Source organism: Lactuca sativa, chromosome 4 (genome assembly GCF_002870075.4).
Source record: "Lactuca sativa cultivar Salinas chromosome 4, Lsat_Salinas_v11, whole genome shotgun sequence".
Lineage (NCBI taxonomy): Eukaryota > Viridiplantae > Streptophyta > Magnoliopsida > Asterales > Asteraceae > Lactuca > Lactuca sativa.
In genome coordinates, this window is record NC_056626.2 from 195,674,232 (window position 1) to 195,699,822 (window position 25,591).

A 25,591-nucleotide genomic window follows, 5' to 3' on the forward strand; every position below is an offset into this window, starting at 1 on the left:
GTCAACTCGCCAGGTCCAGGGAGGACCTCGACGAGTCGGAGCGTGATCTGTGTCGTGGCTTAAGTGACCAACTCAACGTGTCGGGGAGAGTGACTCGGCGAGTCTGATCTGGGTTAAGAAAGCCCTAACTCCAGGACTTGGACCCTATTTAAGCATCTCATTCTCCTTCTATCAGCCTCATTTGTAGCCCCCATTGTCCAGAAGCTATTCCACGAAACTCTAGTGCTCTCTTTGAGTGTGTGAGCCATTGTTGAAGAGTTGGAGTGTTCTTGAAGCCTAGAAGAAGAAGAAGGAGTTGAGGGTTCAAGAGGAAGGTTGTGGATCCAGAAGATTCATCTATTTAGCTGCTCATTTTGGTAATCAAGTTCCTTCCTTGCCTTGTTAATTGTTGGATCTTTTCATGTCTCTCTTTATGAGATTTTGGACCAAGTGTGATGCATTTTGAGGTTTGGACGTTCCCAAGCTGAATCCCTTCAGCTCCAGTTGTGTCTTGGCCTAGAGAGTCATAAAGTACCAGCCTTGAGAGTGTAGATGATGCATGGTTGTCTTAAACTCTAGTTTGTGGTGTGTTTTGCCTAGATCTCCTTAGCTACACGTAAAGGTTGCAACTTTACGTGGGGAATGGGCTTTGGGAGAGTGGATCTATAGTTTGGAGTCCCTACATGACTCAAAATCCTCTGAGTGTATGAAGGATTAAATAGACTCGGCGAGTCCTTCGAGTGGACTCGGCGAGTAGTACGAAGATTTGGAGGAAATCGACGAGTTTGATGAACAACTCGGCGAGTCTGTTGAAGATTGTCATGGACTCCATGAGTCTGTTCTTGGACTCGGCGAGTCAATTCGTGAAACCCCAAACCCTTCGAGTTACGACTCAAATCAGTGAGTCAAGTGGAGACTCAGTGAGTTGGTCAGGAGAGGACTCGGGAATCAGTTGACTCGGCAAATCATGGGCTGACTTGGCGAGTCGAGTCGCGGATGGAAGGACTCTGAGCATATGAACTTCGCGAGTCAGTAGGCAGACTCGGCGAGTAGGGTTGACCTGGAACGTTGACTTTGACCAGGACTAGGACTTTGACCAGAGTTGACTTGGTTGACTTTTAAGAGGTCAGTTAGACTAAGTGTTATATTAATATTGGTAGCTCGGGGAACTAGTGGAGCCGCAGTTTAGAGAGTTGTCGGGCAGCATCCAGAGGGGTTATCAGCAAGTTCAGCAAGTGCAGGTGAGTGTCCCTTTTGTGTGGATGGGTCTACGGCCACAATGCCGACCCATATAGTTATGAGTAGGAAGACCCGAGGGTTAGCCCTGGGCACGGTATGCTAGAATGATAATCAGGACGAGGTCCAATGTTAGCAGGCGGGTGCCCAAGGAATGGTTTGCATGATAGTTATACTTGTTGTTTGTGTGATACATGTATGTGCCTGGTAGGAAGGTGAGTGTGGGCAAGGTCCTGTATCTCACCAACAGTAGAGTATGGACGGTGGTCCATATCTCATTAGCAGCAGAGTAACAGATGGAAGAGCTCAGGGTGATCGCATGGCACACACCATAGATTAGACAGCCTGGGATGATTTACTCTGATAATGAACATATGTTTTGGAAATTAATACTCTGATTATGTTATTGATTGATAATTGTGTTTTAAGTAATGTTTTATAAAAGGAATTTTTAGTCTTGAATTTTGGGACGTTACAAGTTGGCATCAAAGCCTTGGTTTGAGGGATTCGGAGATACTCTCGGGTGTGTCTGAACTCAAACTAAGGAATTGGTATAGAAGTTTTCAAAATGAAAAGACAGTTTTGTAAAAAGAGTTTTGAGAAAGAAAACAGTTTTAGAAAAGCAAAAAAGAATTCAGAAAGAAAAGAACTTTGAAAAGAGAAAAGGGGTGTGGTGCATGCAATCAACCGAGCTCAAGTAAGTACCCCAAAATACCCATACAAGTTTATGTTATGATTATCAGTTAATAGAACAACATGCTAGATTAGGATTAAGGATCTAGGGAGGATGGCTTATGTGCCTGTTATATGTGCTTGTGAGCTGCATGATAGTGTTGGTTAGACAGTAGTAGGATAACTTGTTTAGGTTATGCCTGAGTTTATGAGCTTGTGTTGCTTGCTATTACAGATTCCTGATATGAGATTATGATTGCTTGAGTATGTTATGGTTAGATTTTCCCTTGTCTGAATGCTGCTTGATTTGTGCATTATGGGATTCTAAGTGATGGGAGTTAGCCATTAGGTGGATACGTCACGTCACATGTGATCAGGGTTGAATAATCTCAGAGTGCTGGATTTGGCCCTTTTACGCAACTCTTGTTTGAGTTCAACCGTTGTAGGGACGAGTCTTTTACTCGAAGAATTATCTAAACCTCGTCAGATGTGATGGTATCCAGGTGATGGATAATTAGCATCACAAGGAGGCCTTCAGCGGCTGAGGACTGGTTTGGTTTGAGTCAGAGGTTTCCCTAGGGTAAGCCTAGGATGAGGTAGTGCTGGGAGTAGTAGTAGTAGAAAGGGGACCTGGTGGAGTCGAAGCAGTTCTTGAGGAAAGTACGGATAGATGTGGAAGGTAGTTTGGGCCCGTACTAATGAAAGCAGAGGATCCGTACTCAATTCGGGAAGGGACGAGATAAGACCGGGAAACTGGTAGTGCGTGCGTTTGGTCTCGCAGCAGTGATAAGTATTTTGATAAGTGGTTGTACTATATTTTCAGCATGGTGATGTTGCGAGAGAGACCAGTGGGCGGATCAGGCGCCAGAGAGGGATCAGGCTCGGGTTCAGGAGCCGAGTAGCTCGAGGAGCAGATGAGGGAGTTGATATCAGCTGAGGTTACGCGCAGCATACTAGACCAGACTCCTGTGATCTTTGGCACGGTCAAGGAGGGTATACTGAAGATCTTGGATAAGAGGATGGGAACCTTCCGTACCGAGATGATGACTTTGATGGGAGCGCGTACTTTGACATTCCGAGAGTTCAGGGCTTGCGTGACACTAGATTATCATGGGGCTAGGGACCCCATTGCTAGCATCAGATGGTTGGCTGATGTTGCCAACGGATTCCGTACGAGCCGGTGTCCCGAGGGGGACAAGGTCAGACTCGCCTCCTGTCTTCTGAAAGACAGAGCGAGGGATTGGTGGGAGGAAATTGGTCATGCCATTGGTGACGATGCCGCGTTGGACGCGATGACCTGGAGCGATTTCTCAGCCAGGTTTAGGGCTAATTTTCACCGATTATTGACGTACAGCAGTTGGCACGGGAGTTTCAGGATTTGACGAAGACTATTGAGACTGTGGTGGAGATCATCGCCAAGTTCAGGGAGAGGTCCCTTCTTGTTCTGTAGTATGTCGCGGATTAGGAGATGAAGAAGGCCCGATACCATGAGATGTTGAGGGATGACATCAGGCAGTTTGTGATCAGGTCCAGCTGCAAAACGTTGGAGGATATGATCGCGCGAGCTAGAGAGAGGGAAATCGATTTGGAGCAGATCCGGAAGAGGAAGCCGGATGAGGTTCAGGTAGCCACAGGTTCAGGCAAAAGACCCAAGGGATCGGATTCGAGATCGAGGGATTATCAGGACCGCAGACGGTGCGGGAAGTGTGGTAGGACGCACGGGGGTACGTTTAGGAGTGGTAGCGGTAGTGAGTCTGGCTGCTTCAAGTGCGGTCGGACTGGTCATTTTAGCAGAGATTGTACTGTTACCACCACACAGGAATCTGACTTGATATGTTTTCACTGCAATCAGCAGGGCCACAAGAAGGCCCAGTGTCCCAGTTTGCTTTCGGCAGGACAGGTGATGACACCTGCTCCTGCAACCTTGAGGATCATAGACGGCTGTCAGGGCCGAGCAGAGGCGCCTGCGGTAGGAAGCAGGGCTTTTCAGATGACTACCATGGAGACGTGAGCAGCGTCGGACGTTGCAGGTATGCGACATCCATTTTCTGTTTTTCTTTATGCATTATTATATTGTTATGGTTCTGCATCATTATTGGTATTAGTATTTTAATTTTGTGCGGATTGCTTGTGATTGAGTTATATGCCATCTGCATACCTTGGATATCTAAATGGTAGTTAGGGAATGTGCCCTATCGGAGAAAGTCACTTAGGATGCAGTAACGGTAGCATGCCTGTGCAGGACTTGGAATGTCTCGCTAGTTCGGAAATGTATCATCTTAGAGATGGACTAGTTAGATCCCTAGCTATGGTAAGCTTGGGTTCCTCGGCAGATTGATTATGGAATGGTAGAAAGGATTGGGAATTCTTTTCGAGCATTGAGCAGCGAGGTGTAAGCAGGATCGAAGTGGGGGAGAACCCTCTGAGTGTACAAGGGTAAGAGCACGCAAATCCAGGATGAGTGCACGACCTCTGAGGATGAAAGGAAGTAGCACCGTGATTGATGGGTTGAGGAGTTCAACGTTGGGAGTTTGAGAAACTCCCCATCAGTTGGTTCGCGTATCGAGGTGGTCAGCATCGGGTTTGGAATTCGGGTTGGAGGATCGCCTGCATGACTCGAGTGAGTCGGAATGAAGGTCTTGAGGATAGATAGCATGGGATGTTTTCGTGTTAGTAGACCGTGACAGAGTCAGCATGTAGATCATGGTAGAGTAGCGGGTGAGCTTCATCATTTTCTAGCAGTTAGAGGTGGGAAGTGTTGTAAGATTATGGGTAAGCCGAAGCATTCCCTAGTAGCTTCGTTAGCAGAGCTGGGGCGAGGCTCTCATCTCCTAGTGATCAAGGTAGTGATCAAGAGTGGGTAGTGGTTGAGGATAGTAGGGAGCTTGCATGTATAGCCCTAGAGAGGTGAGACCTTGGGAGAGGCCGCTCCAGGATGTAGTTGGGTGGGACCTGTGGGCGAGGGCCGTATGTGAGTAGCAGTATAGGTGATACCTGAGAGCAGGGTTGTTCAGTAGTATGGTTGGGTGAGACCTGTGGGCGAGGCCCATGGGAGAGTGGGTAGACAAGTGAGACTAGAAGGATAGATCACTTAAGGTTATAGGCGGGTGAGACCCGTGGGCGAGGCCCGTGAGTTTTAGTAGCGCAGGTGAGACCTGGTAAGGACCTTAGCGTCAAGTTAGGGGATCGAGGATCCCAGTATTTGTAGCGCTAGAGTGGCAGAGTAGAGGGGGAGGTATTTGATAGCGTAAGTTTCTTCGGAAGTTGCTGAGAGCGACTAGGAGTTGGTGTTGGGGCTAGCGACCGGTGGGAGCCGGTAACCCAGATATTGATACATCAGTAGGGACCAGGGTGGTCTCGGTTCATCCGGAAGGCGGATAAGGGACAGCAGAGATTTTCAGTTAGTGGCAGTGATGGTAAGCAGTCTATGGTTGAATTCAGTTAGTTGATCGAGGGGTGCTCAACACTAACTTATAATAGTGAGAAGTGTCCAATGGATACTGGCGATAATGACTTACACTGGAAGTAGCGGGGGTAATGGAGTTGGTGAAGGATAGGACATTCACAATGATAGAGGAAGTAGTTGATTATGGAACGTTTCCTTGGAAAGGCCAGAAATCGCACAAGGAAAGAAAGGGGTGAACCCCCGGGGTGTTCAGTATAAGTACTCGGGGAGTATCAGAAGGTTTGTTAGTTGAGTAAGTTGTGTTCCCAGAATGTTCAGGGTCAGGGTTGACCTGAGATTTTTTTATCCGCAAGGAGTAATGTTGGTCAGAATGACCGGGCGGAAGGCCAGTGAAGGTATTCAGCGGATGTTAGCTCTACCAGCAGAGTGTTGGAGGCAGATCTTAGGTCGGTTGGCCATAGTGAACTTCGAGGACGAAGTTTAGTTTAAGTGGGGGAGAGTTGTAACACCCAAGATCAGAAAGGCCAAGAAAGGAAAGAAAACCCTAAGTCAAAGGGTCAACTCGCCAGGTCCAGGGAGGACCTCGACGAGTCGGAGCGTGATCTGTGTCGTGGCTTAAGTGACCAACTCGACGAGTCGGGGAGAGTGACTCGACGAGTCTGATCTGGGTTAAGAAAGCCCTAACACCGGGACTTGGACCCCATTTAAGCATCTCATTCTCCTTCTATCAGCCTCATTTGTAGCCCCCATTGTCCAGAAGCTATTCCACGAAACCCTAGTGCTCTCTTTGAGTGTGTGAGCCATTGTTGAAGAGTTGGAGATTTCTTGAAGCCTAGAAGAAGAAGAAGGAGTTGAGGGTTCAAGAGGAAGGTTGTGGATCCAGAAGATTCATCTATTTAGCTGCTCATTTTGGTAATCAAGTTCCTTCCTTGCCTTGTTAATTGTTGGATCTTTTCATGTCTCTCTTTATGAGATTTTGGACCAAGTGTGATGCATTTTGAGGTTTGGACGTTCCCAAGCTGAATCCCTTCAGCTCCATTTCTGTCTTGGCCTAGAGAATCATAAAGTACCATCCTTGAGAGTGTAGATGATGCATGGTTGTCTTAAACTCTAGTTTGTGGTGTGTTTTGCCTAGATCTCCTTAGCTACACGTAAAGGTTGCAACTTTACGTGGGGAATGGGCTTTGGGAGAGTGGATCTACAGTTTGGAGTCCCTGCATGACTCAAAATCCTCTGAATGTATGAAGGATTAAATAGACTCGGCGAGTCCTTCGAGTGGACTCGGCGAGTAGTACGAAGATTTGGAGGAAATCGACGAGTTTGATGAACAACTCGGCGAGTCTGTTGAAGATTGTCATGGACTCCATAAGTCTGTTCTTGGACTCGGCGAGTCAATTCGCGAAACTCCAAACCCTTCGAGTTACGACTCGAATCAGTGAGTCAAGTGGAGACTCAGTGAGTTGGTCAGGAGAGGACTTGGGAATCGGTGGACTCAGCAAATCATGGGCTGACTCGGCGAGTCGAGTCGCGGATGGAAGGACTCTGAGCATATGAACTTCGCGAGTCAGTAGGCAGACTCGGCGAGTAGGGTTGACCTGGAACGTTGACTTTGACCAGGACTAGGAGTTTGACCAGAGTTGACTTGGTTGACTTTTGAGAGGTCAGTTAGACTAAGTGTTATATTAATATTGGTAGCTCGGGGAGCTAGTGGAGCCGCAGTTTAGAGAGTTGTCGGGCAGCATCCAGAGGGGTTATCAGCAAGTTCAGCAAGTGCAGGTGAGTGTCCCTTTTGTGTGGATGGGTCTACGGCCACAATGCCGACCCATATAGTTATGAGTAGGAAGACCCGAGGGTTAGCCCTGGGCACGGTATGCTAGAATGATATTCAGGACAAGGTCCAATGTTAGCGGGCGGGTGCCCAAGGAATGGTTTGCATGATAGTTATACTTGTTGTTTGTGTGATACATGTATGTGCCTGGTAGGAAGGTGAGTGTGGGCAAGGTCCTGTATCTCACCAACAGTAGAGTATGGACGGTGGTCCATATCTCATTAGCAGCAAAGTAGGGGTGAGGCCCAGGGTAGGGAATGAGTGAGTGTGGGCCAGGCCCGTATCTCACTATCAGTAGGAGCGTAGACGGGGTTCCATGACTCATCAGTTACAGGACATGGGCGAGGCCCAAGATAGGCGAGGCCTTTAGAACAGGATTCGGTAGTATATGTTTAGTTTATTTGTTGTGATATGTTTATGTGTTAGTATATGTTGGTGGGCGAGGCCTAGTGACAAGCGAGGCCTAAGTGAAATAGATATGTATCTGAGCAGGGCTCGAACCCAGGCGGGGCCTGGAGCGGCGGGGTCGTTGTAGCGGGCGAGGCCTGAGGGAGGGGCAAGCTCCAGAATAGCGGGTGTGGCCCAGTGTGTGCAGTATGTATTTATGCATGGTATGTGGTAGGTTGGGGGAACTCACTAAGCTTCGTGCTTACGATTTTCAGTTTTGGTTTCAGGTACTTCCGGTAGCGGAGGGAGGAGCTCGGGGTGATCGCATGGCACACACCATAGATTAGACAGCCTGGGATGTTTTACTCTGATAATGAACTTATGTTTTGGAAATTAATACTCTGATTATGTTATGGATTGATAATTGTGTTTTAAGTAATGTTTTATAAAAGAAATTTTTAGTCTTGAATTTTGGGACGTTACACTATATCTCCTTAGTTATACGTAAAGATTGCAACTTTACGTAAGGAATAAGCCTTGGAAGAGTTGATCTACAGTTTGGAGTCCCTACATGACTAAAAAAGCTTCTGAATGTATAATGGACTGAATAGACTCGGCGAGTCCTTCGAGTGGACTCGGCGAGTAGTATGAAGATTAGGAAGAACTCGGCGAGTTGGATAAACAACTCGGCGAGTCTGTTAAAGTTTGCCTTGAACTCGGTGAGTCTGTTCTTGGACTCGGTGAGTCGGGTCGCGAAACCCCGAACCCTTCGAGTTAAGACTCGAATCAGTGAGTCGGGTGGAGACTCAGTGAGCTGGACAGGTCAGGACTTGGAAATCGGTGGACTCGGCGAGTCATGGGCTGACTCGGTGAGTCGAGCCGCGAATGGAAGGACTTTGAGCATATGAACTTGGCGAGTCAGTAGGCAGACTCAGCGAGTAGGGTTGACCTGGAAGGTTGACTTTGACCAGGACTTTGACTTTGACCAGAGTTGACTTACTTGACTTTTGGAGGACAGTTAGACTAAGTGTTATCTTGATATTGGTAGCTCAGGGAGCTAGTGGAGCAGGAGTTCAGAGTGTTGTCGGGCAGCAGCTAGAGGGGTTATCAGCAAGTTCCGTAAGTGCAGGTGAGTTTCCCTTTGTGTGAATTGGTCTACGGCCACAATGCCGGCCCATGTAGTTATAAGTAGGAAGACCCGGGGGTTAGCCCTAGGAACAATATGCTAGTATGATATTCAAGACAAGGTCCAGTGTAGCGGGCGGGTGCCCAAGGAATGGTTTGCATGATAGTTATACTTGTTGTCTGTGTGATACATGTATGTGCCTGGTAGGAAGGTGAGTGTGGGCGAGGTCCCGTATCTCACCAACAGCAGAGTATGGACAGTGTTCCATACCTCATTAGCAGCAGAGTAGGGGCGAGGCCCAGGTTAGGGAAAGAATGAGTGAGGGTTGGGCCCGTATCTCACTATCAGTAGGAGCGTGGACGGGGTTCCATGACTCATCAGTTGCAAGACATTGGCGAGGCCCAAGATAGGCGAGGCCTTTAGAACAGGATTCGGTAGTATATGATTGGTTTATGTGTTGTGATATGTTTACGTGTTAGTATATGTTGGCGGGCGAGGCCCAGTGACAGGCGAGGCCTAAGCGAAACAGATATGTATCCGAGCGAGGCTCGATGCCAGGCGAGGCCTGGAGCTGCGGGGCCGTTGTAACGGGCGAGGCCCGAGGTAGGGGGCGAGGCCCAGAATAGTGGTCGTGGCCCAGCGTGTGCAGTATGTGGTTATGCATGGTATTTGGTTGGTTGGGGAACTCACTAAGCTTCATGCTTACGGTTTCCAGTTTTGGTTTTAGGTACTTCCGGTAGCGGAGGAAAGAGCTCGGGGTGATCGCATGACACACACCATAGATTAGACAGCCTGGGATGTTTTACTCTGATAATGAACATATGTTTTGGAAATTAATGCTCTGATCATGTTATGGATTGATAATTATGTTTTAAGTAATGTTTTATAAAAGAAACCTTTAGTCTTGAATTTTGGGACGTTACACAAGAAGACCTGCATGACGTAAAATGTCATGAGCATATTTACTTTGATTGAGAAACAAACCATCCGAGGTGTAAGTAACTTCAAGGCCAAGGAAATAACTTAATTTGCCTAGATCCTTAATAGCAAATACAGTTTTCAGGCGACTAATAAAATGTGCATTGGATGGGGAGTGATTTCCAGTTAACATGATATCATCAACATAAACAAGGAGGTAGAGTAGGCATGACCCTTGACGAAAAATAAAAAGTGATGTATCAACTAGACTACATTTGAAGCCTTGAGCAACTAGGAAGGAACTAAGGCGTTGAAACCAAGCCCTTGGAGCTTGACGAAGGCCATATAACACCTTGTTGAGACGACACACATGATTTGGATGCTTAGAATCAACATACCCCAGAGGTTGCTCCATATATACGGTTTCACGTAAATTACCATTTAAAAAAGCATTTTTAACATCAAGTTGATGAATATTCCATCGATTTGTGACAACCAGGATAAAACAACACGAACAGTTGTGGCCTTAACAACTGGACTAAATGTGTGGGAAAAATCAAACCCCGGAATTTGGGTCAACCCTTGTGCTACTAGACGACCTTTTTGCCGATCAACACAACCATCAACATGATATTTAGTACGAAAGACCCACTTATATCCAAAAATGTTGACATTTGATGGCCGTGGTACGAGAGTCCAAGTATGATTATCCCATAGAGCTCGAATTTCTTCATTCATGGCACGACACCAATGATCATGTTTGGATACGGATTAAAAACCCTTAGGTTCTTTAGCAGCAAATAAGGCAGCATGTAAATGTGTCGGAGCAATTGAAAGAAGATCAAAAATATGGCGGGGTTTAATAGTGCCAGCTTTCCTTTAAGTGATCATCGAATGCCCAGGTGGTGAATGAGCAGCTGGTGGTGATGGCCGCGGCGGTAGAGAGGGCTGTGGTGAAGGCGGAGACACAGGAGTCAGAGATAACTATGGTGAGGGCGGTGGTAGGGTTGCAGCAACAGTGATAGGATCATCATGCAGACACGTAATATATGGGGCTATAGAAGGACTCGAAGTTGATGATGGCGAGGAAACAAGTGTTGTTGCTTTATCGAATACAATGACAGGTATGTCATCCGAATAAGAACTTAAAAATAAAATGAGCTCGTCAGTAGATGATGGACCACCAGCAAATGGGAAGAAAGTTTCTTCAAACTTGGCATGCCGACTAATAAATGCTTTAGTAGGAACGGGATCAAAACACTTGTATCCTTTGTACTGTGTGCAGTAGCCGAAAAAGATGCATGCAATGCTCCGTGGTGCTAATTTATGTTCCGCATAGGGTCGTAAGTAAGGGAAAACCCGAAAACCAAAGGCCTTGAAATTGTTGTAATCATGGACAACTTTGAAGAGAATCTCGAAAGGAGATTTATTTAGTAGTAATGTAGTTGGCAAACGATTTATGACATATGTTGCAGAAGTGAAAGCTTCTACCCAACGATCTGCAGGGGCATTAGCACTAAATAACATGGCGAGTCCGGTTTTAGTGAGATGGCGATGCTTGCGTTCAACACAACCATTTTGTTGAGGAATATAAGGACATGACATTTGATGGTAAGTGCCATTTTCAGCAAATAATTTAGCAACCCAATAATTAAGAAATTTTGTACCACCATCACTTTGAAAAATTTTCATCTTGCAAGAGAATTGGGTTTGAACAAATGTCAAGAATGTGACTAAAACCTCATAAAAGTCAGATTTCTTTTTAAGCGGATAAAATCAAGAAAACCGAGAGTAATCATCAACAAACAAGGCATAATATCGATAACCATCAACAAAAGTAACCGGAGTTGGTCCCCATAAATCACAGTGAACTAAATCAAGAACATGTAAAGATCGTTTCTCATTCAACTTAAAGGGTAAACGATGTTGCTTGGAAAGTGCACAAGAAGATCATATACTAGAACTTGGTAAAGCCGAAGTAACACTCAAATATCCATGTTTATTAAGAAGAAAAACAATATCATAAGCGGCATGACCAAGTCTTTTATGCCATAAATCAAAGGATGCTTTATTAGAAGAGACCACGGATACCACCAAAGCTTGAGATGCGGAGTAAAGCACATATAGACCATCCTTATGCCTGCCGGTTGCCAATATCTTTTTGGTGATTTTTTCCTAAATAGTAAAGGAGGACCGAGACGATATAAAATCAACCGGGTAATCATTAGTTAATTTGCTGACAAATAAAAGCTTCTTTTTGATATGGGGAACGACAAGAACATCTCGCAATTTTAAGTGAGGAGCAATTGATAAAGTACCAGTATGAGAAATGGGAAGCATATTACTGTTCCCAAAGACAACCTTGTCTTTGCCATGATAAGGAGCGGATAAATCAAGATTAGCCTAAGTCGGAGCCATGTGGGCAGTCGCACCTGAATCGACATACCAATCCGTAGGAGATTCATTGATGTTGCAATCCGCATGAAAAGCTTGAGCGAGGTTTGTGGCAGAATGAGAGGACCGGTGAGCATAGTTGTTGGGATCTGGACAGGCACTCGCATAATGACAATCCGTGCGACATAGCTGGAAGTGAGGAGGTCGTCGACCCGACCGATCTCTGCCTCGATTTGAAGAGTTCCCAAGGTTGTTTGATTGACCCGATCGACCCCTTCCACGAGAGGTATTTGCATTAAAAGCAGAAGGGGGAGGTGTTAATTCATGCCAGGAAAAGAGAAAAAGCTCGTGGTCTTTAGCGTGAGCAACCAAATCACGAAATAGAGGACGCGTAGGGAGAGCGCGGTGGGCAGTGGAAAAGGTCTCAAAATTTGATCCCAAACCACACAAGAACCAGTGACTTTTATCATCGTTAGAAATTGGTTTTCCAATGGCCTGTAACTTATCACAAATACCCTTAAATTGCTTAGCATAATCAGAGACAAAGAGATTACCCTTCTTAAGTTGACGTAAGGAATCTTTAAGATTTTGTGATCGTTCCTGTGAATCGTGACTATAGGCAGATTCCAAAGTAGTCCACACTTCACGGGGGGTGGAAAGACCGAGAACTTCTGCCATGGATTCTTCAGAGAGGGACGATTGAAGGATCAAAAGGACTTTTTGATCGAGTTCCACCCAAGCGTCATGGGCTCGGTTGGGAGCTTTTTTCCGTCAACGGTGATGGTGGATGGTGGGATGGTAGAGGAACCATTGACACGACTCATCCACTTTGATGAAGAAGGAGAGGTGTAATCTGATTCTTCCAGATGAGGTAATTAGAAGAATTTAGCTTGATTGTTAGCATGTGGATGAGGCTATTAAGGGAGAAGGTATTTTCAGAGGAGGCCATCGTCGATTTGAGTGAGGAACAAGAGGAGAGAATGGGCGATTAGGGTTAAGAACGTGAGATGGCTGATACCATGTAAGAAAGTGATAATTGTTCACCTTACCTGTTATTGATCATTAAACGTGTATTTATACAAATTAAAACAAGAATATAGGAGATATACATGGAATATTATAAACTAACTATAGTAAACAAATAATATAATTATATGCGAGATTTATCTCCAATACTATGTAAAAGAAAAAGAGTTATGGAATTATGGGTGTTTAAATTATGTGCAATAACCGGTGCATCATGTTTTGTTACACGTTTCTCTGGAATTCTATGTATGCCGATAGTTATTCGAGAAATGGAATATTAATTTGCTTTTATAATGGCAAGATCTTAAATATATAAATTTGACGTCCATGCTATGTAATGGTTGTTAAATATACTTTTTGTTTAATTTCATGAATATGCATTTTAGCCGTGTTGTTATAAACTTATAATGATAGAAAGATGCATATTGGTTTTAAGAAGCTATCCCACATCGTTAGATGCAGCGAAAGATATATTTATGATATGCTTATATATAGGAAACAAAGGATGTTGCAGGAGGTAAATGGGTTTATCTTTATCTGTGGTTAAAGCTTTTGGGTCCCAATAAAATTATCTTTTAAGCTTCTCAAAATTTTAAGTAATCCTTGTTGACTTTTATAGCTTAATTTAGTTTCAAATTTTTTAACAAGCGGGTACCCTGATTAGGAACTTGTTCAGATCGTCCCGGGGGCGGTTCCAAAATGTTAAGAAACGATATATCCGGTTCCGGTTTCGGTATATTTGGCAGGGTACCCGCCTATGTTCATCTTTAATGTAATGGACAATGGAATAGTAATTACATTTCATGATTATGTTTGGTTGAACCACTTTGTAATATTAATTACATATACATATATTGTATAGTTTAGACTCTATTCTTCTAAATATTGATTTTGACTATATTTAACGAACGTTTATCTACATAAACAAAAACAAAAAAATGGCTTATATTGAAAATTTAATTCCGTCCCATGATTGAATGAGAAAAAAAACATGCCATCTAAGGAATAAATTTAACAAAACCAAAAGAACCACTCGTTCAGTAATTGTCTATTCAATTCCATCGGACAAATCGAATATCAATGAAAATTAACGAAAATGAACACGCTAATTAATTTATAGATTACTAATTTGATACTCTCATACTCTCTATAGCACCATATAGTTCCACTACGAGTAGTATACAATAGAAAAAATACGTAAGTGGCTGAAACTTCTTCTAATTTTAGAAGGGTTGAGGTTTCGTTTTCGCAAAAAGATAAATAAATAAAAGAGTGGTAGACCTAAATGCTCCATACCAATAGATTAAAACATTAGAGGAAGAAGTCACTTTCAAGGTGTCTAGACCATTCCAGGTGGGGTTAAACTCCCTTTATTGTCATATAAATAGCATGCAATGCATCATTCCCTCTTTACATTAAAGAATCATAACTTTATAGATAGGAAGATCATCTCAAGTTTTCATCGCAATATGGTATCTCCAATTTACTTATGTTTATAAAGAAAACCTCTTCCACATTCTACATTATTTTTCTTATAACATTTATTTTTTTATGCTTATCTTTAAGGACCAAGAATGCCAAATCAGCAAATCTAGCATGTATGTCAATTGGAGAAACAAACCGGCTATAGAAGGCCAACACGGTGGCATACTTGCAGCTTCTTTTGTCTTAGGTAAGTCGTTTTATGTATGTATGTATGTATGTATGTGTGTATTGATTTGTTTTGATTTTGTGTTTGTTAAAATATATAGTTGTGGAGGTATTGGAGAATCTAGCATATTTGGCGAATGCGAGCAACCTTGTACTATATTTGTCAAAATTCATGCATTACACACCATCAAGTTCTTCAAACATTGTTAGCAATTTCATGGGGACAGCGTTCCTCCTTGCTCTCCTTGGTGGATTTTTAGCCGATGCTTTCTTCACCACTTATTGCATTTATCTTATAAGTGCTATAATTGAACTCGCGGTAAGAACTTTAAAATACAAAGATTATTTAGTCATATGTTTACTTGACACTTGCATCAATAATTAAACTAAGCTAGATCTAGTAAAATTTGAAGAAAAATCATCTGGATGTTTTTGGGATCTTCAAAAACACTGGAGGCTGTTTGACATAAACTTCTTCCATTACCGAAGTATTTTAACATCAAAGTATTTTATTCGTGAAACGCCCACAATTAAAAACTAATGACTATCCATTTTGTAATCAGTCGTGCCTTGTTTTTTATTTTCATCCATTTTATTCGTAAATACCTGTAATAAAAACTAAAGAGTGGAATGATTACAAAGTTTAAACTATCTATATTCATGGCATCTTTTTTTCAATTCCCATAATAAAAGGGAATTGGGAATAGGACATTTTTATCATTTTTGCATATGCTTCATTATCATAATTGGATCGTATTCTAATGCTTAACTTTCAAGAATGAACTGTGCATGACTTCATGCTGATGCAAGCGATATTAATTAAGTGCTAGGAGTTAAACAGAGAATACCTCTCTCAACCTGAATCCTAATGACATCTTAAAGTTTTGTTTCTATTCTATTTACTCAACGTGACGAATATGCCCTTATCACGTATGTGGTCCATGCACATATATACGTATAAGAGAAGAAAAAATTAAATTGAAAAGTATTCATGTGTACACTAGTATCTTCCAATGAAATTTGTCATCGCATGAACATTAATTTATGGTCTCATCCATGCAATGTAACCACAAATTATAGCTTAATTTCTTCATGCACATATATTCCTCAATTCATAAAGAATAGAGTAAAATACAAAAATGGTCAATGTATTTTCTGAATTTTACGGTGTTCACTCGAAAATCGAAACATTTTTCATTTCTCTTCGCTCTTTCAAAGTTTCTCATCAATTTTGGTCCTTATTTCAAGGTTTCATCACAGAATCAATCCGAAACTTTGAAATAAGGATCAAAGATTGAAAAAAGATGTCAAATTTGGATTTAGCATCGTAAATTGTAAAAATCCGTACTTATTAATTTTTTTTTTAAAGTTGGCATCATTTACTAGAGATTCTTAAAACCATGTCATTGACTAAATTTGACTATTAAACAGGGACTTCTAATACTCACCATGCAAGCCCGTTCAAATTCTTTGAAACCAGAAAGTTGTTTATCAGCAAACAGGAATACAAAGTGCCAAGAAACAGAAGGTGGTAAAGAGGCAGTTTTGTTCATTGGCCTTTATTTGGTGGCATTGGGTGTTGGAGGGATAAAAGGGTCTCTTCCACCTCATGGGGCTGAGCAATTTGATGAAGAAACCATTCAAGGAAGAAAAAAAAGATCGTCTTTTTTCAATTACTATGTCTTTTGTCTCGCTTGTGGTGCACTCATTGCAGTGACATTTGCTGTGTGGATTGAAGATAATAAAGGATGGCAATGGGGTTTTGGTATTTCCACTTTCGCAATTCTGATATCTATTCCCATTTTTCTACTTGGTTCCATGGTTTACAGAATTAAAATTCCGAATGGAAGTCCTATTACAACTATATTTAAGGTAATTATCTTGATGTGTTCAATTATTAAACGAGTTGAAATTTCTGACTTGTTGTTACATAGAATAAATAAATAGTACTTACACTTTGTCGAATAAGTTGCAAACCAAAATTACTTTTTCAAAGTTAAAAAGAAAAATACAAGTAAAAGTTTGCTTTCTAAATTATATTCTAAATTTCTAACTTTCAATTTAACTTTCATCTTTTTGAGAAGAGTCCCGAATGGTAACATATTCAACACTTTAAGGGTCTTGTTATTCAACACTTAAGGGTCTGAATAAATTACTGAAATCGTCCCTGTGGTTTGGTCAAAATTGCACGTTTGATCCCAAACTTTTTTTTTGCACTCGAATCGTCCCTGTGGTTTGATTTTTTTCGTTTTGCGTCCCTATGGTTTGGTAAAAGTTGCATGTTTGGTCCCTAACTTTATGTATGTAAGGGACGAAAAATGCAACAAAATCATACCACAGGAACGAAAAACGCAACAAAATCAAACCATAGGGACGATCCGAGTGCAAAAAAAAAAGTTAGGGACCAAACGTGCAATTTTGACCAAACCACATAGACGATTTCAGTAATTTACTCTGTTGGTTTTCCATTCTATAAGAATAAGAGTAAATTACTGAAATCGTCCTTGTGGTTTGGTCAAAATTGCAAGTTTGGTCCCTAACTTTTTTTTTTGCATTCGGATCATCCCTGTGGTTTGATTTTGTTGCGTTTTTCGTCCCTGTGGTTTGATTTTGTTGCATTTTTCGTCCCTTAAATACATAAAGTTAGGGACCAAACATGCATTTTTTACCAAACCATAGGGACGAAAAACGCAATAAAACCAAACCATAGGGACGATCTGAGTGCAAAAAAAAATTAGAGACCAAATGTGCAATTTTGACCAAACCACAGGGACGATTTCAGTAATTTACTATAAGAATAAATAATGTACACAATATATTGACTCGGTTTACGGTTTAATTCAAACATTTATTTTTGGAACTGAAAAGTCTCAATTATCTAATTTTATACGATAATCTGTCATTTTCCATTAAAAAAATAATGATTGTTTCGTTAACTTGAGCAAAATATAAAATATTCGGGACTTTTCTGTTCAAAAAATAAAAGTTGAAATTAAATCGTAAACCGATCCAAAATATCGAGAATATTGAAACTATTTTCTTAGAAAATATATATAAATTTAAACTGGTTAGCAGGTTGGTATCATGTTAGAAATTCCAACCCTAACCTAAACTTATTTAATTAAACACGTTGAAAATCTAAACCCGAATTTTGACTTCAAAAGATTTTTTCCATTTCTAATTTATTCTACACTCTACCCTACTTACTTGGCACTTAGAGGATAACTCCCAAAACTAAAGTTCTATGTTTACACCAGGTACTTGCTGCTGCAATCTTCAACAATTATTTACCCAAAAACGGCAGAAATGCAGTAGTTAACACAAACGTATCTCCCACATCAAATTCAAACGAAAGAAAAGAAGAGATAACAGAAGATCTAAGCTTCCTCAATAGAGCAATTACCAATAACTCTAATCTTCCAAGATTTTCAGTCACTACAAAACAAGTAGAAGAAGTCAAAATCGTCCTAAAAATCTTCCCAGTGTTCATTTCCACCATAATGCTAAACTGTTGCCTAGCTCAACTATCCACCTTCTCAGTCCAACAAGCCGCCACCATGGACACAAGAATCGGCTCATTACTTGTCCCACCAGCTTCCCTCCCTGTATTCCCTGTCATCTTCATCATGATACTAGCACCCATGTATAACCATGTCATCATCCCATTCGCAAGAAAGATAACCAAATCCGAAATGGGTATCACTCATTTACAACGCATAGGGACAGGGTTATTTTTGTCGATTATGGCAATGGCAGTTGCAGCTTTAGTGGAAAAGAAACGAAAAAAAGTCGCGTTTCAAGAAACCCTAATCAACTCTACACAACCTTTACCCATTACTTTTCTTTGGGTTTCTTTACAGTATTTGTTTCTTGGGTCAGCGGATCTTTTTAGCTTAGCTGGCATGATGGATTTCTTTTTTAGTGAGGCGCCATTTAGCATGAGATCTTTGGCAACTTCTCTTTCGTGGGCTTCATTGGCTATGGGGTATTATCTTAGTTCTGTGCTTGTTGCGATTGTGAATAATGTTACGGGTACTTTTCATCATACGCCTTGGCTCTATGGAAGTAACTTAAATCATTATCATCTTGAAAGATTTTATTGGTTGATGTGTGCGCTAAGTGGGGTAAACTTTGTTGTATATCTCATATGGGCGAAATCTTATAAGTATGGAGCGAAAACGGGTTCAAATGAGACACAAATGTTGTGTAAGTCATCGGGAGTTTGATAATGTAAGGGAAAGTTAGCATATATTCTATAGATGATTGTTATGTGTTAGTAAGTTGATGAGAGTATGTTGTATGATCATTAGAATGGAGTCATGCATGCATGGTATTACTACATGTGTTACTTAGCATCAGTTAATCTTGAATACATGAGATATATTTGTATATGATCTTTGTGCACTTCAAATCAGATTAGGTTGCTAAATGAGTTAGAAAAGAATCAGAAAATGAAATCTGAATGAGTCAACTTCAAGACACAATAATCACTTTGGATTTAGATCCAAAGACATGATATTGGAAAAAAGAAAGAAAAAGGAAAGAGCTAGAAGGACTTTGTTAAATCATGTCTAATCATGTTCAATATGTGGCTCTAATTACATGGTGGAGCAATATGAAGTGATAGCACTTGAAGCCTAATCATATCTAAAGTGAAAGTACTATCTTCTAAAAGCATTTGAATTTCCATTTGTGGAATGGATAATTAAGAAGATTAACTTTTTCACAAAAGCTATAAAAGCATCACATCAAACTACCATACCATAAATCATTGACAGCTTACATTAAATTGAACGATTAAAGTCTAGAAGATAATAACAGATCACAAAGTGGTCCAATATACTCGATGGAAAGCCAAAGAGTAATCATTAATCCTCAAATCTTGATAGTATTTCAATTTTGACATAAATTAAGGATGTGATTTTTTAACAGATTCACTCGATCTCTATATCATCATTGTTGTCTGTACTTTGGATGTACGCTGGTGTTTTAATTGTACAAACATTTAAAGCATAGAAATACAAGAAACTATGAATCAAACCTATCATTTAAGGGAAAGCCGTTGCATGTGAAGATCATTATTGGTTTTGTAGTTCAACAAATGGTACTAAAAATTCAACATAAACTTTACTTACAAATAAGAGGTTAGGAGAACGCAATACAGACTAGAGAAAGAGAGTTGATTTCTCGACGATTGACGAGATTAAAATTGGATGACGAAGGAGGAAGAAAATAGAGCAGCATTTGATCAAACCTGAATGAAATTGAAAGTCGGTTTGTAAAGTCTATGCTGAAGCGATATCATAAGGGGATGTAGCTCAGATGGTAGAGCGCTCGCTTAGCATGCGAGAGGTACGGGGATCGATACCCCGCATCTCCATTTATTTTTAACACTTTAAAAATAATGATAAAAGAGAATAACAGGCTATTTAATTTTATTTTTAATATATTTTGATGTGTTCTAGATGCATGTCAAGGTTAAAATTAATAAGATTATCTTAAAATAGCTTTAAATTTTAGTGTTTAACACTTTTCTAACATGTTATTTTATTTGTTAACGATAGTTTTACTTAGGGATGACTATAGGTGGGTATCCGCCTCATTTTGCAGCAACCGAACCGACGTTTTCTAGAAAGTTAGAACCGAAATCGGAACCACTCTAGGCAGTTCATAAATGTTTGGAACCAGTCCCTTAACCATAAGCGGCAGTTCTAATTACGGGAGCGAGTAACCTAATTACATTAATTTTGTTCACTTTTGTCGATAAAACTGCAATTTAGTTCGATCCAGTGAACTGACAGTTCTGAAGCGATTCCAATTCCAAAAACGAGTACCCGTTTCCGATGCCCATCCCTAGTTTACTTGTTTATTTTACAAGAACCGAAACAGGAACCGAACCGGCGTTTCCTAGAAAGTTAGAACCGAAATCGGAACCACTCTAGGCAGTTCATAAATGTTTGGAACCAGTCCCTTAACCTTAACCGGCAGTTCCGATTCCGGGAGCGAGTAACCTAATTACATTAATTTTGTTCATTTTTGTCGATAAAACTGCAATTTAGTTCGATCCAGTGAACTGACAGTTCCGAAGCGATTCCGATTCCAAAAACGAGTACCCGTTTCCGATGCACATCCCTAGTTTCACTTGTTTATTTTAAAGTGAATTACACGAATGATCCCTATAGTTCGGAGTAATTTGTATGTTGGGTTTAAAACTCGGAATGATCTTACTGTTTGTTTTTGTTGCACGCTTGGTCCCTGTCTAACCTAAAAAGATTATTGTGCCCTTATTAATTTTTTTATTTAAATTTATTATTTATGTACCCTTATTTATTATTTTTGTATTTTTTAAAAAAGTAATTCATTTTTTTTGTTTTTATACAATTATTAAGGATGTACAACCTTCCAAAGCATATATACAACTAGGGGTGAGCAAAAACCGCACCGTAATTAAAATTAACCGCATAAACCGCAACTGATAAACCGCAACCGTAATAAAAACCGATGATAAGGTTTTTTGTTTTTTAAAAACCACAAATTTGTGGTGCGGTGCGGTTATTAATTTTCAAAAACTACAAAAAACCCGCACCGCACCGCATATATTATATACAATTTTTTTTATTAATTAATAATATATTAAATATTAAAAATAAGACAAGTTTCATGAATAAAAGATGAATAAAATACTATAACACAAAAGTATGGTTTTGTGTTATGTTTAACTTTGAAAAAATGATAAAATTAGACAATTTTAAGAAATTTATTTTTAATTACTATTGATTTAACGTTTTTAAGATATTAACTGTTTGTGATTTAAGTTAATTATCTTATACATTATGTTTTTTTTTATTATTATTACAAATAATATGTTTGAACTCTTAAAACCGTTTGAGCTCTAACATTGATTAGTTTACAATCTAACATGGTATTCAACCTAATTTTGTCGCCGCTCATTTTACTATCTTTGCTTCATTTATGTTTTCCTTGTCTAGATCTTTGCCATCGTGCCTCCCTTTCCTATTGTCGACGATTTGATCAACAAACGAGTTGGTGTTGTTCAAGCTAGAGCTGACAAAAATTGATCCATCCTGCCAACCCAACCCGAACCCAACCCAAAATTAGTGGGTTGAGTTGATATTTTCAACTCATTTAACTTAAATGGGTCAACCCGTCTAACCCATTTAATTAAATAGGTTGGGTTGGGTAAAAATTATCAATCTATTTTCAATCCGTCAACCCATTTAACGTTAATATATATATATATATATATATATATATATATATATATATAATTTAATAATTATCTAAATATTATCATGTATTAATCAAAGTATTAATTTGTAAATTATAATTTTGCATTATTATTATCTATGTTTAATAAAATTTAATGTTAACTTTCATCCTTTTTTTAACGCCGATAATAGTGACCATTCTTCAAAATCATTGTGAAACTAAACATTTTTAATGTTATTTGAAAATTTTATTTGTATTTATGAATTAAGCTTGTACTTTTGTCATAATTATGAAGTTTCATTTACATTTTATAATTTAAGTGATATAATATTTAATTATATAATTTATTTAATTGATTTTAAATGGGTTAACTCAAGTTAAACCCATTTATTTAATAGGTTGGGTCGAGAATTATATAAACAAGTCAACCTGGTGGCAACCCATTTTTTTAAAAGGTTGTATTGGATTAGAAATATCAACTCATTTAAATAAACATATTGGGTTGAAATTTTTAACCTAATTATTAAATGGGTTGACCCGAACCCAACCTAGATCGACCCGTTGTCACCTCTAGTTCAAGCCCTACAATCCTTCTACCTATGGTAGGCGTTTTGTCTATTGCTCTAATTTTTCTGTTACATCTGTTTTTCACAAATTTTCTTTCCTACGTCTACTCCTGCATCATCTTTTATTTTTGTTATGTCGTCAAATCAACTCATTGGTTAAATCACAAATCTTTCCTTTCAATTTACTTCACTATTTTGGCTCTAAATATAAATTGTAGCGTCATATTTTTTCATGTGTGAAGGCGCTAAAGTACTCGGTCACATCAATAGAAAATCCAAGTCCTTCGGTGATGAGAATAAAGAGTAGGAGTTTAATGAGTCTTGGTTCATCTAACTAATGAACCTAACTTACTTCAAATCATATCTGATTACACCTCCAAAGACACCTTTGGGACAAATTTGATGAATTCTTTCTAATTAATAAAATTTCTTATATGCTTTAATTACAAGATCAATTTCATAACACCAAAAGAGGTTCTTTACCATTCCCTTAAAAATCATGTTGATTCCTTATCTGGTGTTGATTTTCTTATCGAAACTTTTCAATGACAGTCTTCCCATATGAGAAATCTAGCCATAGAAGCACCTAAAGACCAAGATAGACAAACGACTGTTTAGAAACTTTGTAGCCAGCCAGGATCACAAGATAATTGACTCCCATTTCCAAAACACCAACACCAAACAAATTAGATTTAAGTAGGTTAATTTGTAATCCAAAAACAGAGTGAAAACATCAAAGAATGCTAATAATATTTAGAATATCTTGAACCACTCTCTTATGCAAATAACATCATCTACATAAAACAAATGCATTAAATGCAACCCATCATCACCGAAACCAATTTCATGCACTAAACCAAAATCCACTTGCATCCTTCCAAGCAACATGCAATCTCTCCATGGCTAGAATAATTGTAAAAGATGACAAGGGGTCTCCTTGCCTAAGGTCACACCTAATCGAAAACTCAATTGTTGGGCTTTTGTAAATCAAAATAGATGATATATTGGTACTCAAACAAGCTTTGATTCAGTTAATCCACTTCGAAGAGAAACCCATGAGATCCATAATAGTAAACAAATAATATCATGCAAGCGAATCATATACTTTCTCAAAATCAATCTTAAAAATCATTAGTTTCTTTTTCTTTATTTTATGCAAGTCAACCACTTCATTAATAATCAACGAAGCATCTAAAACTTGTCTGTCTCTAACAAAAGCGTAATGTTATGGGTAACCATAACCACCGAGTCAACCACCTTTTCCTTTCTAAGTGCTTGAAGTTTACAACTACTTGTATTGAACTCTAATATGTGTAACTGGACAAAAATCTTAACTATTTAGAAGTGAGGAGTACAAAGACCGCATTGGCCAAATTTCATTATGGTAAAACAAGTTTTTTTTTCATTTTAGCCAAACAAATTTGACCGAGTCCAGCCCGCTTACCACGACCAAGTACCATTATTTGTAGGTGGATGGAGACTACCAATTCAAGGAAAAAGAAATTGGAAGTGTGCTTAACAATTTTACAAATTCTATTTTATGATTAGTCAAACTTTAAAATGAAATTTGAAATCAGGAGTATGTAATGAAAAAGGGTAATAGATTTTTCCTTATTGGTATGTATCAAAGTAAAAATTAATGATAATTGAGCATTGACATTTGTATAAAAGAAAAGCTAATTACGTGTTTCGTTTACATATTTTGAAGGAGTTTGGAGAAATTGGAAGTGAAAATTATGTTTAGTTGACAAAACCCAAGGAATTAAAACTTTTTAGATTCCATTAAATTCTATGTTTGAAGGAATTAGTCATCCTTTGGCTAAAGGAAAATATTTTAGATTGCATTCTTAAGTTTTACTATAAAGGAAATAATTCCCTCTCATGTCCTCTTTACTTTAGCCATTTTCATTTAAAGCAAAATATATTATCATCATCTCTATACATCCTATTTGTAACTTCCTAAAATATTCCATTTAGGATTTTGGTAAAGTTAATGTAACAAATAAATGATTTTTTATGTTAATGTAAAGAAAAGTGCATAAGAGTTATTGATTTTCCCTTAAAATTATAGGTTGTTTATTGATAGTATATACAATACACAAATACAACATATTGTAACTAACTAGCCATACAAATAGAGGTTTAAAACTTAAATCAAATCAAATCAAATCTAATTGTATTGAAATATCTCTAATACCCCCTTCTAGCTGAGAGGAGGATGTCCAACACGAAGCTTGGCACAAAAAAGCTCAAACAAAGGTCGTGGAAGACTCTTGGTAAAGATCTTGGCTAGTTGTAGATGAGTGGGAATGTACCGTCTGATAATCTATGTCACACTTGGTAAACAAAGGTCGTGCAAGACTCTTGGTAAGAAGCAACAAGTTCAATGAAAAAGTGATAATCTATGTCAATGTGTTTGGCTCTCTTATGACAGATTGGATTTTGACTGAGGAATAAGGCACTCTTATTATCACATAGAAGAGTAGACACAGTTGAAGGGGCAACATGAAGATCACGAAGCAAGTTGGTAACCTAAACGATTTCAACAGCTGTATTTTCCATAACACAATACTCAGATTCACAACTAAAGTGAGAAACGGTGGGTTGTTTCTTGGCACTCCAAGAAACAAGGTTTCCACCAAGCAAAATTAAGTATCCATAGGTAGATTGTCGGGTTTCAATGCATCTGGCCCAATCAGCATCAGAGTATCCAAGCAATGAAGACGTTTTTGGATGATGAAAGTTCAAACCATAGAAAATAGTACTCTTAACATATCATAGAGTCCGTGTAACATCTTTAAAATGGTCATTGGTAGGAGCATGAAGAAATTGACTAACTTGATTAACTACATACGAAAGATTTAGACGAGTGATAGTTAGGTATTGAAGCACACCAACTAATGACCTATAAAGCGTAAGATCAGTAAATAAATCACCAATTGATATGAGAATCTCAATTGTTGACAATGGTATAAACACAGGTTTTACATCAAGTAGCCCATCACGAGTGAGAATATCATGAGCATATTTCATTTGTGTAAGTAATAAGCCATCATCGATGTAAGAGACTTCGAGGCCAAGAAAGTAATTTAAAGGGCCAAGATCCTTTGTAGCGAACTCATTGTTGATTTTAGTAATGAACTGATTGATGAGCAGCTGATCATTACATGTTA

The 25,591-nt window shown here is 39.3% G+C and overlaps 1 protein-coding gene and 1 non-coding gene across 2 annotated transcripts; both read left to right on the forward strand.

The window, feature by feature from the left end:
- Nucleotides 1-14,332: 14,332 nt before the first annotated feature.
- Nucleotides 14,333-19,013, forward strand: LOC111876054 (protein NRT1/ PTR FAMILY 4.6). Its single transcript, XM_023872578.2, has 5 exons — nucleotides 14,333-14,444; nucleotides 14,539-14,644; nucleotides 14,724-14,941; nucleotides 16,054-16,494; nucleotides 17,880-19,013. Exons 1-5 carry the CDS (start codon nucleotides 14,367-14,369, stop codon nucleotides 18,846-18,848), a joined length of 1,812 nt encoding a protein of 603 aa, XP_023728346.1. The 5' UTR covers nucleotides 14,333-14,366; the 3' UTR covers nucleotides 18,849-19,013.
- Nucleotides 19,014-19,929: 916 nt separating this feature from the next.
- TRNAA-AGC (transfer RNA alanine (anticodon AGC)) lies at nucleotides 19,930-20,002 on the forward strand. Its single transcript has one exon. It is a non-coding gene; the product is annotated as a tRNA-Ala (tRNA).
- The last annotated feature ends 5,589 nt before the right edge of the window (nucleotides 20,003-25,591 follow it).

Excerpts from the sequence above, each read along its gene's own strand:
- LOC111876054 (XM_023872578.2), top strand. The coding sequence starts at position 14,367 with ATGCATCATTCCCTCTTTACATTAAAGAATCATAACTTTATAGATAGG. Across the intron at positions 14,645-14,723 it reads TGCAGCTTCTTTTGTCTTAG|TTGTGGAGGTATTGGAGAAT; the intron begins GTAAGTCGTTTT and ends TAAAATATATAG. Across the intron at positions 14,942-16,053 it reads GTGCTATAATTGAACTCGCG|GGACTTCTAATACTCACCAT; the intron begins GTAAGAACTTTA and ends ACTATTAAACAG.